Genomic DNA, 15,699 nt, shown 5'->3' with positions numbered 1-15,699 from the left:
TTGAGAATCCCTGTGAAAGTGTGTTGTAGGCTGGGAAGTGCTATCCAAACATATGTTGTGAGATTCAATAGGCTGTGGGCCATTTAGGTGGTCTAGGGCATGCTGGGGTTCTGAAGTTCTGTGACATCAACATGAGTCTCAGAAACAGCCAGAATGTTGGCCTGCAGATGCATTGGCCACACCCTTACGGCCTCCTGACACCTACCCTACTCTCCCCCTCTACTCACACTCTTTGAACTGTGCTCAGGGGCAGCGCTACAACTTCCACATTGGTCTTCACAGGGGTTAAGTGATTTTTTCAGGAACAGAACCCTGTGTGGAGGTTATTATTGAAACCTTTACCGTATTTCACTGAATATAAGACATATTTTTTTGTTGTTATTTAACATCTCCAAGGTTGGGTTATGTTTCTTCATCATTGTCAGTTGGAGTTTAATTAGCAGCATCTTTTTTTCCCCTTAATGTCACACGCAGTAATGGTGCTGCATCTCACAATCGAGATCATCTTAGACGTGATGGAATATGGAATTATATGCCTGTTACAAGCAAGGCTGGAGACTGTGGAACCCAAGACAGCACCATCCTCTAGTGGTATTTACATCCCACCACAGCGGAATCGGGTGAGTCAAACTGGAGCAAGGTGGCAAGAGAATTTCATACAGTATTGGATTTTGGAACAACACAACAGGAAAAAATGATAAAGAGGATCTAGAGTTTTAAGCTAGATGGGGGCCTGTCAGGGGAGGTGAAATCTGCACAGGAAGCTGAAGGCTAAAAGGAAGTTTACTTGGTAAGATCTAGGACCAAGAGCTTTCCAGTGTGAGGGAACAGCCAGGTGGTCTCTACAACGGGAATTATGTTAGCAGAATGTTACTGGTAGAGTCCTTGTGTTGTGTAATTCTCTAAATATGTGCAAATGAGAATAGTCACAGATTTTCCCAAAGATCTTGTGCCTCTTTCTTTCCATGATTTTTTTTTTAAAAATCAAGCCCCCAATTTACCTTCATCAAGGACTTTCTTAGTTGCCTAGGGCTGCTGCAGTAAATTACCACAAACTCAAGTGGCTTAAAACAAGAGAAATTCATTTCATCACAGTTCTAGAGGCTACCAGTCTGAAATCAACATGTCTGTAGGGCCATACTCTCTCTGAAGGATGTAGGGGAAAATGTGTTATATGCTTTCTCATAGTTTTTGGTGTTAGCTGGAAATCCTTGTTATTCCTTGGCTTGGAGCAGACACATTGCTCCAATCTCTGCCTCGGTAATCACAGGGTTTTCTCCCCATGAGTGTCTCTTTTCCTCTTGTTACAAATACAACACCTTGTTGGATTGGGACCCACTGTCATTCAGTATGACCTCATCTTCATTTCATTATATCTGCAAAGACTGTATAACAGCATAGTCACAGGTATCAGGGATTAGGACTTCAATGTATCTTTTTGGAGGACACAATTCCACTCATAACAGCTATCCTAATGGTATGTCTCAAAAAGAGGTCTTAATGGAGGTCTGATGTCTTTGATAACATGACACCCAAACCATCTCACCACCAACCAGGTCTCCCACATTTTGTCTACTGAGAGGAAAAGTCATGAGCCCATCTTCAGGGTTTAGGATCCAAATCTGGTTTCCTTGTGAGCATTTTCTTTTCTCTCTATTGGCGTAGGTTATTTTGGTGGTATGGTAAAAGGTTTATTTTGGTGGAAGACAGTCATCATCATAAACCTCCCTAAAAGTAATCATTGATTGCAACAATTAATGACACTATTTTTGGAGTACATGGGTGGCCGCCATAGCCAAGTGAAAAATGTTTAACAACTTGGTAGCCAGTCATCATCAGGAGTATTAATATTAAACAAGTTGTTCATTCCTCTGTCTATCCCTTTTACTATCTAATACCACCTTTGAAATTTGTCATAAAATAATAGCTGGTATTTACTGAGTGCTTATTATGTGTTAGGTATTATGTCACATGGTTTAAATGTATTGTGAACCCATTTAATTATTGCAGTAAAGGTGTTATTATTCCCCTCACTTTAAGTTGGGAGGAACAAACGTTAGAAAAGCTTACGTGCCTTGCATACTGTCACTAAGTATGAAGTGATGGAAATGAGATTCAAATTTAATAGGTCTGCCTCAAAAGCCCATAGGTGTAACCACTCTGTCTACTGCTCTTCAACAGGGCAGCCCCTTCATTTTATGCCAGACAAGGGAAATGATGTTCTCAAGGTCACACAACTGAAAGATACCAGAATTGATCAAAGGACCCAGATTATTCTGATTCCCAGGCCAGATGCTTGCTCTGCTACCCCTTGCTTTCTCAAGGCTGTGTCAATATTCACAGCTTTGTGAAATTTCCCCCAAGAGCAAGCCTAAGATAGTCCATTGAAACGTCTTCCAGCAGAGGCTGGAGCTCTGACAGTACCGCCCTGTTCAGTGGACATCAGCCCCTGTGAAATCCAGATGTTGCTCAGGAATGTCATGGTCATTGTGGGCAAAGCAATGCCCCTTGCTTGATGTAACGTGTTTTCTGGACCTCTATCACTGCTACAGAGCTAAGTCTGCTTTATCTCAGCTCACTACTGGCTGAAGCACAGTGGGCTCACTCTTCTGAAATGGAACTAGATTCTAAATCTGACCAGTTTCACCTTTCAAAGCTATCGGTTGCCTAAAATGCTGCCTCACAAAAGATTCTGAGACCAGGTACATTGGTCTCTCTTTGGGGAGGGGAACAGGATGGTTTGAAATCAGGGGTGGGAGGGAGAGTTCTCAAGTATATCTCTTTTTTGTATTTTTTTGAATTTTGTACCCTGTGAATATATGGGCTATTGAAAAGAAGGTCTGAAGTATGACCTTGTGTTGGTGAGAAAATACTAAATACATTGTAACCAATTAGCAGTGTCTCCTGTGAGTGGGGACAAAGCAGTGTCAGTAAATGGGCTGACATCTGTTACCTCTGGATACTTGTCATGAGATTCATAATTTATACCTCATGAGGATAAAGCTTCTTAGTTCCCGGGGAGAAGAGCACAGGGCCGTTGTCAATGTTTTACACATTTTCAGTTCTTTTTCAAAGCTCATCATAGCTACGTGAGTGTCACAAAATGGATTTTCACAACTTCTCAGCTGTGAGAGGGAGCAATAGCGACAGACCCCTGGGGATCTATTTCATGTCTAACCTCACTCCCTCTTGCTGCCTGCATAGAAAGTAAGGGGTGGCTTTTTTTGTTTCCCCCCAGGGGCGTCCCTAACCTCATGCTCCCTGGTGTCACCCCTTCCTCCTTCTGCAGGAACTGCATAGCTCTTCCTCAGATTCCTCCTGCTACTCAGGCTGCAGCCTCAGCATGGGTATCAGGAGGAATTGGAAGAGGTGCACAGGTGTGAAGACTCAAGAGAATCTTGTTTGGACCAGGTGCTGTGGCTCACGGCTGTAATCCCAGCACTCTGGGAGGCCCAGGCAGGCAGTTCGCTTGAGCTCAGGAGTTCAAGACCAGCCTGGTCAACATGGTCAAACCCCATCTCTATCAAAAACACAAAAATTAGCTGAGTGTGGTGGTGTGCACATGTAATCCCAGCTACTTGGGTGGCTGAAGCAGGAGAATCTCTTGAACCCAGGAGACAGAGGTTGCAGTGAGCCAAGATTGCACCACTGCACTCTAGCCTGGGAGACAGTGAGACTGTCACAAAAAAGGAAAAGAAAAGAAAAAAGATGAGCCCATTTTGGTTTTCCTGCCTGGAAAAACTGTCCTTGACAAACACATTGGTTGCTCATGCATTATCTGTTGGCTATCTACCCATGTGCCCGTCAGTTGAGATGGTAGTGTGCCTGATCCCAGACCCTGAAGCCAGCCCCATAAACCTAGGTGCCAATCATCAGGGAGCTGGCTGCAGGAGATTTTGCCCTCTGGGGATCCTTCTCCTGACATTGCCTTGAGAAAACTGAGCCTGCAGGCATGCTTCCAGCTTTCTATCCTGATTCTTGGCTAGAGGTATACCCCCTTTTGGGGATCCCCAGCTTAGGATGGGAAAGACTTGTCCTGTGGAGGATGAAGCCTAGTCTAAGCTGAGACTCTGTTTTTGAGGGACAGGTGAGATGGGGAACTTGAGATGTGTGCTTAAGTCGAATGGGATCCTGCCTGCCTGCACTGCGGGGAAAAGGCAGGGATGTCAGTGTAGAGTGGAACCACATCTCTTCCACCAAATCCCATATGTGTGAGCATGTGTATATGTGGGGTGGTGGGATTAAGTTCATCTACATCGCCAGTGATAAATCAAATGCCTTTATTTCCCTCCCTTGCTCCAAAATGGATTTGAAGGGACAGATAAAAATGTGCTAACAAGGGCACATTTCTATCTCTGGTGATACATTTAGACCCCAAAAGACACCGGGCAGCATGGAGGTAGAAGATGAACTATGGCTTGTGGTTGGCATAGCATCAGGCACACATTGTGAATGAGAACATGAATGAATGATAGAGGTTCCCTCACGGATGGTTTTGTCAATGAAATGTGATGATCTATTTGTTTAACACTTTTTGAACAACTACTAGGCAGTACCAAGCAAGATAGACAAGCTCTCTGCTCCCAGAGGGCTTATCTTCTATCAGGGAACAGACAAAAACAAACAAATGAATGTGCAATGAAAACTGGGCAGAGTTCAGAAACTTTTCTCTTGCCCTGTGGAAAATAGCAGAATAGAAACTGGCATACATGTGTGTATTAATCCATTTTTACGCTACTATAAAGAAATGCCCAAGACTGGATAATTTATAAAAGATAGATGTTTCATTGACTCGCAGTTCCACATGGCTTGGGAGGCCTCTGGGAACTTACAATCATGGTGAAGGTGAAGGGGAAGCAAATACCTTCTTTACAAGGCAGCAGGAGAGAGAGAAAGAAGAAGGAACTTCCAAACACCTATAAAACCATCAGATCTCGTGAGAACTCACTATCATGAGACTAGCATGGGGAAAACTGCCTTCATGATCCAACCACTTTCCTCCCTCGACATGTGGGGATTACAGGTCCCTCCCTCTACACATGGGGACCACAATTGGAGATAAGATTTGGGCAGGGACACAGAGCCAAACCATAGCAGCATGTTAAGCCATCACCTGTATTTGCTAGATGGTTTCCAAAGAGTCCCCTGCCGAAGCACACATACTCATCTATGTAAACATATACACTTACATGTACACACACTGTCTTCTTGAACTTGGAATGCTGCTGAGAGATACGTTATTTTTTCCTGCCAAATCCATAAGAGGCAGATCTCTATGACTAGACTGGGGTTCTTGTCAAGAATTCAGAGAGATCTTGGTTTGCTTGGATCAGTTGCCAGTTTCCTATACCTCAAATCATAACATCTGGGCCTCTCTTTGCAGCCCTTATACCTGTGTGCTGACTCTGGATGTGTGTGGGAAAGGGCCGTGGATTTTGGATCATGTCCCACCATATAGCTACCCTGGAAAGCTGTAAAGGTGGGAAAATGGCTACTGTAGAATTAGAGCACATAAAAGGTGACTTGGGAGAGATTACTAAATAGGATCCTCCTCTTCCTCTAAGATTCCATCTGCCTTAGAGACTGTGATTCCTGGGAGATTTCAGAGCTCTGCCTTCCTTGGGTTGCTTAAATGCTCAGGAGTTGAAGAGTGATGGAAACTATGGCTTGGTCCTATAGTTGAAGACTTTGGGTGTCAGACAATACCATCCAGATCTGAGGGATGGCAGTCAGAAAAATGTAATCTTCCATGGGATGAAAACTGAGTCTCCTTTTTAGCATATAAGGACCACTCTGATTATGTCTAATAGCCAAATCATTCATGAGTAGTGTGGTATAATGCTCAGTCTGCAATGGTGGTCATCTCTAATTATAATCAGTAGAATTAAGAACCCAATGCCCATTAAGTTCTCCACGGCAGATGAGTGAGTGCCTGTGAGAGAGAGAAGAGAATGTGAGAATGGGACTATCTCATGTGCTGAGACGGGAGTAGACTCTGAGCCCCAGGCAGTCTACTATGTAAATGATGGGAGGGATGGTATTGTCTGTCACAATATTATCAACATCTACCATAACAATGCTGGTCCAAAGTAGGACTCAATAATATTGGTGGGAGGAGTGAATGAATGAATGGTTGTAACTGTTCTTTTCCGCAAAATGAAGTAAATGTGAGAGAAATATTTCTGATACTAGTACCCATAGTGCAGAGAAAATAGTAGTGCTGGTGATGATGATGAGGGAGAGGGACATTATTACTAGGTTAAAAGACAATACGCTACCCAGGTTCTGGCTGCGAAATGCCAGGATAAACTGTCACAGTTAAGAAATAATAATTACTATTGTGGGTGACAGTACAGATGGACAGGCAACTTTTTGCAACTTTCATAGGAGCATAATTTGGTGTACTATCTCTCTGGAGAAACATGTTGGCAATAAGTTTTAAAAAATTTAAATACGGGTGATAGTTCAGCTAGACCCAGCGAAACTAGGACACATAAACTAGTTTAGAGGATTATCCTAAGATATCTAAGGATGTTCATGGGTGCTTAGCTACTAGGGGGTTCCTTAATAATTTGTTGAACATAGAAAAAATATTGGAAATAGCTTAAACATCTTCCAAGAATGGGCTGGTTGAGTAAATTGTGGCACTTCCATGTCCTAGAATACCATGCTGCCATTTAAACAGCGTTGTACACATATATTTGTCAGCATAGAAGCTTATATATTTATTAGGATCTGGTGAGGCTGAAGATAACAGAGAAGAAAAAATGTGTTGCTTTAGCAACAACAACAACAAAAAAGGAGTTTGTTTCTGCTGTGGCTTGAATGTTTGTCCCCTCCCAAATTTATGTTGAAATTTAATTCTAACAGTATTAAGAGATAGGACCTGTAAAAGGTGATTAGGTCATGAGGGCTCTGCCCTGATGAATGATTAATACTGCTATCGCAGGAGGGAGTTCCTTACAGAAGGATGAGTTTGGCCCCCTTTTGCTTCTCTCTGTCACCCTCTTTGGCCATTTCACCATAGAATGATGCAGCCAGAAGGCTTTTGTCAGATATGGGTCCAATGATCTCAGATGTCCCAGCTTCTAGAACTGTGAGAATATAAATTTCTGTACATTATAAATTACCTAGTGTGTGGTTTTCTGTTATGGCAGATTAACTAAGACAGTTTCTCTCTTATGTGAAAGTTTAGGGTTATGTTGGCATCTCTTCAGTCTTCTAGAACTGTGCTTCCAGATTTCTGCTGTCAGGGCTAGTAAAAAAGCCTTGGCATTTGGTAGCCATCAAAGTGTTTTAAGCAGCACCTGGCTTTTCTCTGCCTTCTTTGCAAAGATGTCCGCATTCTTCTCAATGTCGTTGGGAGTTGTTCTAGATTGTGGACTCATGCAAACTCAGACAGTGCTTATGAGGACTTTAGACAAGGAAGTAAAGAATATGGGACTCCAGATAGTCATGACTCTGTATCCCTGAGTAAGCTGCTTTTAATTTTTGTTGGCTGTTTCACTTCCATTATATTCTCAGTTAATAAATAGTCAAAGTTTAGAGAAACACCTCTCTCTCTTTTTATTTTTGAGCTTTGAAGCCACAGTAGCAAATGAAAGGCATATGTGAAGGATAAATCAGGTTTATTTTAGTACTTCCCAGCATCTCCCCATGTGTAATTGTGTTGGGTGATCTCTAAGACACCAAGAAGTGTTTGTAAAGATTTTCTTTACAAGCCTACATTTGCAGCCTTCTATGAAAGTGAGGCAGCATTTGCTCATTAGGATGGACCCTGAAGCAAGGAAAACATCACCAATCTTACTGGAACACTCAATTCAATCAAATTAGATAGGAGCGCATCACTTCAATACCAGCTTAGCAAGGCCATGGCCCCAAGCCAAAATAACTAGGACTAAGTGTTGACTATGATTACTTCTGGGAGGCAATAGAGTTCTCGGAAGCTGGGTGAGGTATGAGAATTAGGGGGTCCCAGAGGACTGAAGCCAGTAGGGGAGGTGGTGACCTGTTAGTGGTGGGCAGTAGAGCCTCGTTTTACTGGGTTGGAAAGAGTTAGCATAGCATTGGTCCTGATAGAGGCCTGAGCAATTCAGCAGTTTATACTTTGATAGCAACTCCCACTCTGTTTTTTTAAATAGGTCCTTTAAATTTGCATTTTCACCAGAGGCACTTAAAACTAAAATAGAGGGTAGTTAATGATGAGAGTGCTTTGTCATGGAAATGACTCTTTGGGTTGCAAAAACATGGAAACAATGAACAGGGAAACTTCCATCAAAGAATCAGAGGTAGTCTATACACCCTGGGGCAAGAAGTTTGCGGGGAGAACTATAACAACTATTTGGTGGGAGTCTTGTGAACTTAACTGACAAGTGCTCTCTGATTGTTGGTAGGAGTACAGGGTCCGCGTGGCTATCACAAAATAGCTACCTTGTCCAGCTTCTAAGTCCTCATCCTAAGTTTCAGCATCCAAAGTCAACTGGTACTGTTTCTTCATGCTCTGATTCAGAAATCTGGAACAATCGAATGTGACTGGCCCAGCCTAGGCCAGGTGCTTATCCAATGGGTGGTGGTTGATGGGGGTGGCAGGCCACGTATGGCTCTCAAGAGCTGAGTCTTTGAGAAAATGAAAAGGGCAGATACTCTAAAAAGGAACGTGAAGTGAGTAGAAATAATCAGCAGAGAACACTATTTGTATCTATAACACATTTACCTAAAAAGACACCCAAGAATGCTTAGCTCACAGCCTCCCCGGTAGATTCTTAGGAGAGAGGAAGACAACCTGTGTGCTGTGCCCCCTTCTCCTTGGGCTTCTCTCTTTACTTCTTCACCACTTTTCTAATTACTACCAGCAGAGCAATCAATACAAGGTTATCAACAGTAGGAACAAGTTAATTAAGATGAGCGAATTAATCAGGTAATTAAATGGCCTTCCCTCAAAGGGTGAGCCTGTTGAGGTGTTAGTGACATTAGGTCACGTCAAGTTGTCTTTCTGCAGGCATACAGGAATCGTGGTAACCGTGGATCATGACAGCCTGAACCACGATATATAATCCTCATCCGTGTGCACAGGATTTCTCTGGTCTTATCTATAGTAAGCTCATATTCCAATGCAAACACCCAGAGCCTTGATCTTGTTCTCAATGTATGAGCCCTTTGTTTCAGGGGCAGACCTGGGTAATTTAGTAACCCAATACATATTTTTTCCTTTTACCTGATAAATAAAACTCCAGCCTATCATTCGTGTCCCTGCTTAAAGACTACATTTCCCAGCATTCCTTGCAGCTGGAAAGTTGCCAGGGAGAATTGGTGGAATCTCCGAGGGCTTTTTCTGCACTTCTTTGAAGGGCTAATCTGGATAGGAAATATGCCCTTTCTATTTCTATTACATATTTTACAGTTCTGTGGTTTCCTTTAAAAAAAAAACAACAACTATTTTTTGCCCAGATTTTCTATTTTTTTCATTTGTTTCAAGAGAATGTGTAATTGATTATTGAAGCATTTCTATGATGTCTCCTTTAAAATCCTTGTTAGGCAATTCCAGCATCTGATTCATCTGAGCGTTGCTGTCAGTTCATGGTCTTTTTTAGTTCACTTGTGTTTTGCTTGGTTCTTGGTGTCAGGAGTTTTTACTGTACACTGGACATTTTGGCGATTATGTTAGGAGACTCTGGATGCTATTTTAATCTTTTGTTTTAGCAGGCAGTCAGTCTGTTTAGGTTTAGCACAGCGGTCTAGCGTACTTTTGTGGACTGTGGTTCCAAAGACAGTTTAATTTTCAGAGCCTTTGTGATGTTGTTTTGGTTTGCTTGGTGTATCTGGTGCTGCCTGAAGGGACAGAGAAGTTTCTGCAGGCCAGCAGAGAGGTGACACTTCGTTGGGGAGGGAAGTCTCAGGCCCTGTGAGAAAGAACAGCACTTCCCCTGGCTGCTTATTTTTGATGAGCAAAAAAGTAGAAGAATCCTGGTCCTATGGACTGGAACCCACCGTCCCAGTTTTAGACTAAAGAAGGTTTATGCTGCTCTTTTCTTATGTAAGAGAAAAAAAAATTGTATCTTGTTTTAGCCACTGTTATTTGTGTTTTCTGCAATATACTTGATATGTTTTGGCTGTGCCCCACCCAAATCTCATCTTGAATTGTAGCTCCCATAATTCCCATGTGTTGTGGGAGGGACCTGGTGGGTGATAAATTAATCACGGAAGGCAGTTTTCCATACTGTTCTCATGTTGGTGAATAAGTCTCAGGAGATCTGATGGTTTTATAAGGAGTTGCCCCTTTCACTTGGTTCTCATTCTCTCTTTTCTGGCACCATGTAAGATGTGTCTTTCGTCTTCTGCCATGATTGTGAGGCCTCCCCAGCCACATAAAACTGTGAGTCTATTAAACCTCTTTTTTCTTTTACAAAAAATAAATTACTCAGTCATGGGTATGTCTTTATTAGCAGCATAAAAATGGACTAATACAGAGAACTTAATCTTATTGCCATAAGAGGGAGGGATAGAACTGGGAATCTTCCAAAGTTGGCTGACTCCTGTTCTTTCAGGCTAAGCAATTTGCCAGTGCCATGTCTATGGCTTGTGTCATCATCCTTGGCTACAGGAATTGTCTCCTCCAAATCAGAGAATGCTTTCCTGTGTGAAGGGACAGAGTGACTATGTTTAGAGATTAGAGGCTGGTCAGTCTGAGTGTGAATCCCAGCTTTATCACTTGCTTTGTCACCTCATGCATGTCACTTCAGTTACAACTGAAAAATGGATAATAATAACTGTGAGTCAGGTTGTTATGAAGATTAAAATATATAATGCACATTAGGTGCCTAGTCTGATAGTTATTTGGTCATCACCATCATCTTCTACCTGTAGCAAACATTACTTCATAAGAAATGGGTCACATCAAATACAGCATATAAATAATCAGAGCTAACATTTACAGAGCACTTACTGTCAAACAGTCACTGGCTTACACACTTTGTGTTAACTCATTGAGCCCACATACATTCAAGAGGTAGTTATTATAACTATAACCACTGTTCCCCTTTAATAAATCAAAGTTCTCAAAGGAAGCTGGGAACTTCATCCCAGTTACACAGCTAGCAAGAGCTGGAGCTAAGATGTAATCTCAGATCTGTCCAACTCCAGAGCAAAAGTTTTAATAAGAAAGAGTATTAAACAGAGAGATATGTCTCAGATTTGGGGATGTGAGCAATTAATTCACTTGATTCATTTTGCCATTCAAGTAGTAACCTTTGAGTTCTCATTCTGTGTCTGTTCTATGGTAGGCACTGCTATGGTTTGAATATTTGCATCTTTCTAAAGTTGTGTTGAAACTTAATCACCAATGCATTGATATTAAGAGGTGGGGCCGTCAGGAGATGATTAGGTCATGAAGGTCTGTCCTTGTGAATGGAATTAGTGCCCTTGTAAAAGATCTTGAGGAAGTCTGTTTGGTCATTTTTGCCTCCTGTTGTTTCACTATGTGAGGGTGCGCCAAGAAGGCACCATCTTGAAAGCAGAGTGAGCCCTTCCCAGACATCAAATCTTCTTGTGCCCTGATGTTGGATTTCCCAGCCTTCAGGATTGTGAGAAATAAATCTATGATTTATAATTTACCAAATTTAAGGTATTTGGTTATAACAGAAGAAATGGACTAAGACAGGCACTATATATACAAAAATATATGAAACATGGCCATGCCTTCAAGGGGCTTCTAGTGTAACTGTAGGAAGTAGACATGTAAAGAAATGTGTGCCCTAAAAATTTAAAGGCATGATGAGGTAAATATATATGGAGTTCATTTGGAACATATAACAGAAAGCAGTCAGTTCTTGGGGAATGAAGCAATATTTGGCCCCATATCCCAGAAAGCCAATTCTGCAACGTTTCCTGAAAGGTCTATTTTCTAATAGAATTTTGAAGAATCCCTATTTTCTTGTTTTGCTTGTGACAAAGAAGCATGACGGCACCTGCCAAATATCCCTGAACAAGGGCTTTTGTTAATTGTGAATTAAAAGATCCATGCTTCACTTAAAGCCAGAAAGTACTAGAAGGTGTCTTAGCAGACATGGCACTTCCCTTTCTAGAGCACATGAGAAGCTCCAGGGCAGGTTAAGCTTGGCTTCTGTTGCTTCCTGACACCTCATCTGCCTTTACCCACTCACCGCTTCCACCAGCAGGCACCAGGTGGTTGGGTTGATGAGGAAAAGTCCACACTGCAAGAGAGATGGCAGCCAAGAAAAAAATAGAGGCTGAACTAAGGTTGAAAGGTAGATTCTCTTGAATCTTTTCTAAGCACCACAACATTTCTTTTTCTCAAAAGCAAAATAGGTTCAAAATTTCTGCACTTAGAAAGATACTATGATGAAGCCAGACACAGTGGCTCATGCATGTAATCCCAGCATTTTGAGAGGCCAAGGCAGGCGGATCTCTTGAGGCCAAGAGTTAGGGACCAGCCTGGCCAACATGGAAAAACCTGTTTCTACCAAAAATACAAAAATTAACTGGGCGTGGTGACAGGCACCTGTAACACAGCCATTGATTGAGAATCGCTAGGAGGGAGAGGTTGCAGTGAGCTGAGATGGCGCCACTACACTCCAGCCTGGGCAACAGAGCAAGACTGTCTCTCATGAAAAAAAAAAAAAAAAAAACCTACAAAGGAAATGAAAATGAAAGTCATAGGTTGGGAAAAAATATTTGTAAAACATCTGACATAGAGCTTATATACAGAATATATAAAGAACTCCTACAGCTCAGTAATACAGATAACCTAATAAAAAATAAAAAGAAGATCTGCATAGACAATTTACAAAATTAAATATCCCAATGGAGAATAAACACTTGAAAAGATGCTCACATTTCTAATTATTAGGGAAATGTAAATTAAAACAATGATGAGATATCACTACACACCTGCTAGAATGGCTAAAATTAAAATCATTGGGAAACCAAGTATTGAGAAGGAGGTGGAGCAACTAGAATGTTCATGCATTGCTGCAGGGTTGTAAAATGATATAATCCCTTTGGAAACAAGTTTGGTAGTTCCTTATAAAGTTAAACATTTACTTCCCATGTAATCCAGCAATTTCACTCATGGAGAGTTACCCAAAACAAATGAAACCATGTATTTATAAAAAGAAAAACTTACACAAGAATTTTATAGTAGTTTTATTCATAAGAGCCCAAATTAGAAACTATCTAAATCTATGTGTTTTATTAAATATAAACATCCTAAATATTTTTAATAATTATATTAGTTGTGGATCACCACTTAATTAGCTGGTCTCTATTGTTATTAATTCACACTTAGTGTATGTTTCACCCGTTACTGCTGAATACTGTTGTCTGATTGCCTAAGTCAGCTGTGCCTTGACAACCGTTAGGTTATTTGTGAGTTTTCTGTCATCTAATAAGTAAAACTACATTTTCATAGCTAAATTTGCACACAAATCCATAATTATTTTCTCAAGATGCATTCTAGAAGTGGAATTTCTTGTCAAAGTTTGGAAATATTTTAAGGCTTTTGATATCTTAATTTTATGCTATATAGTTATTTGATAAATCACCTTTAACTGGGGAAATCTGAACTATCTTCAAATGGGATATTTTAAAGGAAGCTTGTCCTGAATATGGTTCAGGATGGCTTTGAATGTGGCCCAACACAAATTTATAAACTTTCCTAAAACATTATGGGAATTTTTTTGTAATTTTTTTTTAAAGTCCATCAGTGTTAGTTTATTTTGTGTGACCCAAGACAATTCTTCTTCTTCCAGTGTGGCCCAGGGAAGCCAAAAGATTGAACAGCCCTGTTTTAAAGGGTTGCCAGTTGAGAAGAGGAAGATGGTATCTCATTGCTATCTTAGTATGCGTTTCTCTGATTGCTTCTACCACCCTTTTCTTGCTATTTGGCTGTGACAGAATTGGACCCAGGAATTTATCATGACTAAGTTCAAAGGATGGAACAGCAGCAAACATGGATGACTTCTGACTCTCTAAGTCACCCGACCCCAGGGTCAACCAGCTAATATTGGTCTTGACACTAAACAGATCCCCAGGCAACAGGAGTCTCTGAATCAAATCCTTAGCTGAATTGCAACACTGGCCAGATGGGAGAAAAAAATGTCTCAGTGCCCAAGGATCACGGTCCAATTTCAGACAGCTAAGACCTGGAGAAAGTGAACTAATTCACACTAAAGGGGTAAGTTCTACTATGGACAACACTCCTTGTGTGATCTCCTTCACAAGCACACAGATCTGTTAAGACTTTGATCCAGTTACTAAGCTGTCCCTTGGGGAATCAACAAGAATACCAAAAAGAAAAAAGAAGTAATACTCAAGGAGCATCTCTACTTCTCTATTCTCCTTCTAGATTTATGGAAAATGGAGACTAAATAACCGCTTTCTAGTAATTGTAGAAAAACAAAGCTCTTACTGGTAGAGGGGTGGATTTTTCTTTTCTACAATGTTCCAAGCGTTAGCACATGCCTCTGACTTTTATTCGACTTTTCCTGGTCAGAGAGAGTCTGTTTATCCTTCAGTCTGAAAGAAAACCTTGGGACGGGAATTCTCCATAAAGGCAGAATTGTCGGTGCTGGTAAAAGAACAATGTTGTGTATTGTGAACATGAAAATTGATGAGGTCAGAACCACCCCAGGGACACGAAAATATATATTTATGTAAGAGGCAGTGAAATTTGTCTGCAATTAAGTTTTACCAAAACTCTCAAATCTGTTGTTTGGTTTGAAGCAGATGTTGAAAAGGTTTATCCTGGATTCTGTCTTTATTGATAGGATGTCTTTTGATCTGCAGCCAAATAAGAAATCTGGATGTTATTTTGGATTTGGAAATTTCTTTTAAATAAACATATTAGTTAAGTATGTAAATCTGCTTATCATCACTTCGGGCACATTGCCAGAGTGGGAAACATCTGGGGCCTGGTGTTAGCCGGCTTATTAATTCACACTTAGAGTATGTTTCACCCAGGTTACTGCTGAATACTGCTGTCTTGATTGCCTAAGTCAGCTGTGTCTCGACAACAGTTAGTTACAAGTTTCAGGGCTTAAATTTTGGCTCCTGAGAAATTCATGGAGTGAGGTCTGCCTGGATCTAGTGATTTAGCTTCCAGCCCCCTTCAGGATTGATTTCAGAAATTAATTGTTAACATTTTGGGTTATGAATGACAGAGATCTGTGTTATTTATCTGAACCGACCAGCATGTAATTCCGGGAAGGGATTATATGGCCTGCTCCTGATAAGCACTGAAGTGGGGTCATTAATAGAACTTTCTGCCATAAAGCTCTCACCACTTTACAGAAGCGCCTCTCCCTCCAGTTCAAAGGATGCTCAATCGACTTCAACCTGTAAGTCTAGGGTGAATCATTTTGTCTGGTGGGCTGATAGATGATGCATGGCTACAGCCTAGCATTCGTGCTAATTCAGGTAATGCAGCATGCAAACCCAGGGAGTCTGCTGCTCCTCATGCACTTCTATGCCAAGAAATGAACACCATGGAATGAATGCATTTGGAGAGCACCCTCACGAATGAAGACTTTGCACTCAACAGCAAAAATGGTTCTAGAGATTGGTTGAAAGAGCAGCTGGAATTCATGTTCTGAGGCCCTGAAGACATGGATGGTGACAAAAAGGAATTTCAGAGAGGCTGTGTATATATGTGTCTTCTGGTTAGTCCTCACAAAGCATCTGAAA

The 15,699-nt window shown here is 41.2% G+C and overlaps 1 protein-coding gene across 5 annotated transcripts in view; it reads left to right on the top strand.

The window, feature by feature from the left end:
- Window positions 1-196: 196 nt before the first annotated feature.
- Window positions 197-15,699, top strand: part of TOX3 (TOX high mobility group box family member 3) — a 166,954-nt gene continuing 151,451 nt past the window's right edge. For 4 of the 5 annotated variants that reach the window (XM_035281614.3, XM_035281617.3, XM_035281613.3 and 1 more), the window contains exon 1: window positions 226-620. In XM_035281614.3, coding sequence (XP_035137505.3) covers window positions 462-620 — 159 coding nt within the window. In that variant the 5' untranslated portion in view covers window positions 226-461. Of the gene's footprint in view, window positions 621-15,699 lie in introns of all 5 variants that reach the window. The other variant, XM_035281615.3, reaches the window with a different exon arrangement.

The sequence above is a fragment of the Callithrix jacchus genome, chromosome 20, assembly GCF_049354715.1.
Source record: "Callithrix jacchus isolate 240 chromosome 20, calJac240_pri, whole genome shotgun sequence".
Taxonomy (NCBI): Eukaryota; Metazoa; Chordata; class Mammalia; order Primates; family Cebidae; genus Callithrix; species Callithrix jacchus.
The sequence above is the reverse complement of the archived record's forward strand: the minus strand, read 5'-3'. Positions and strand labels throughout refer to the sequence as shown.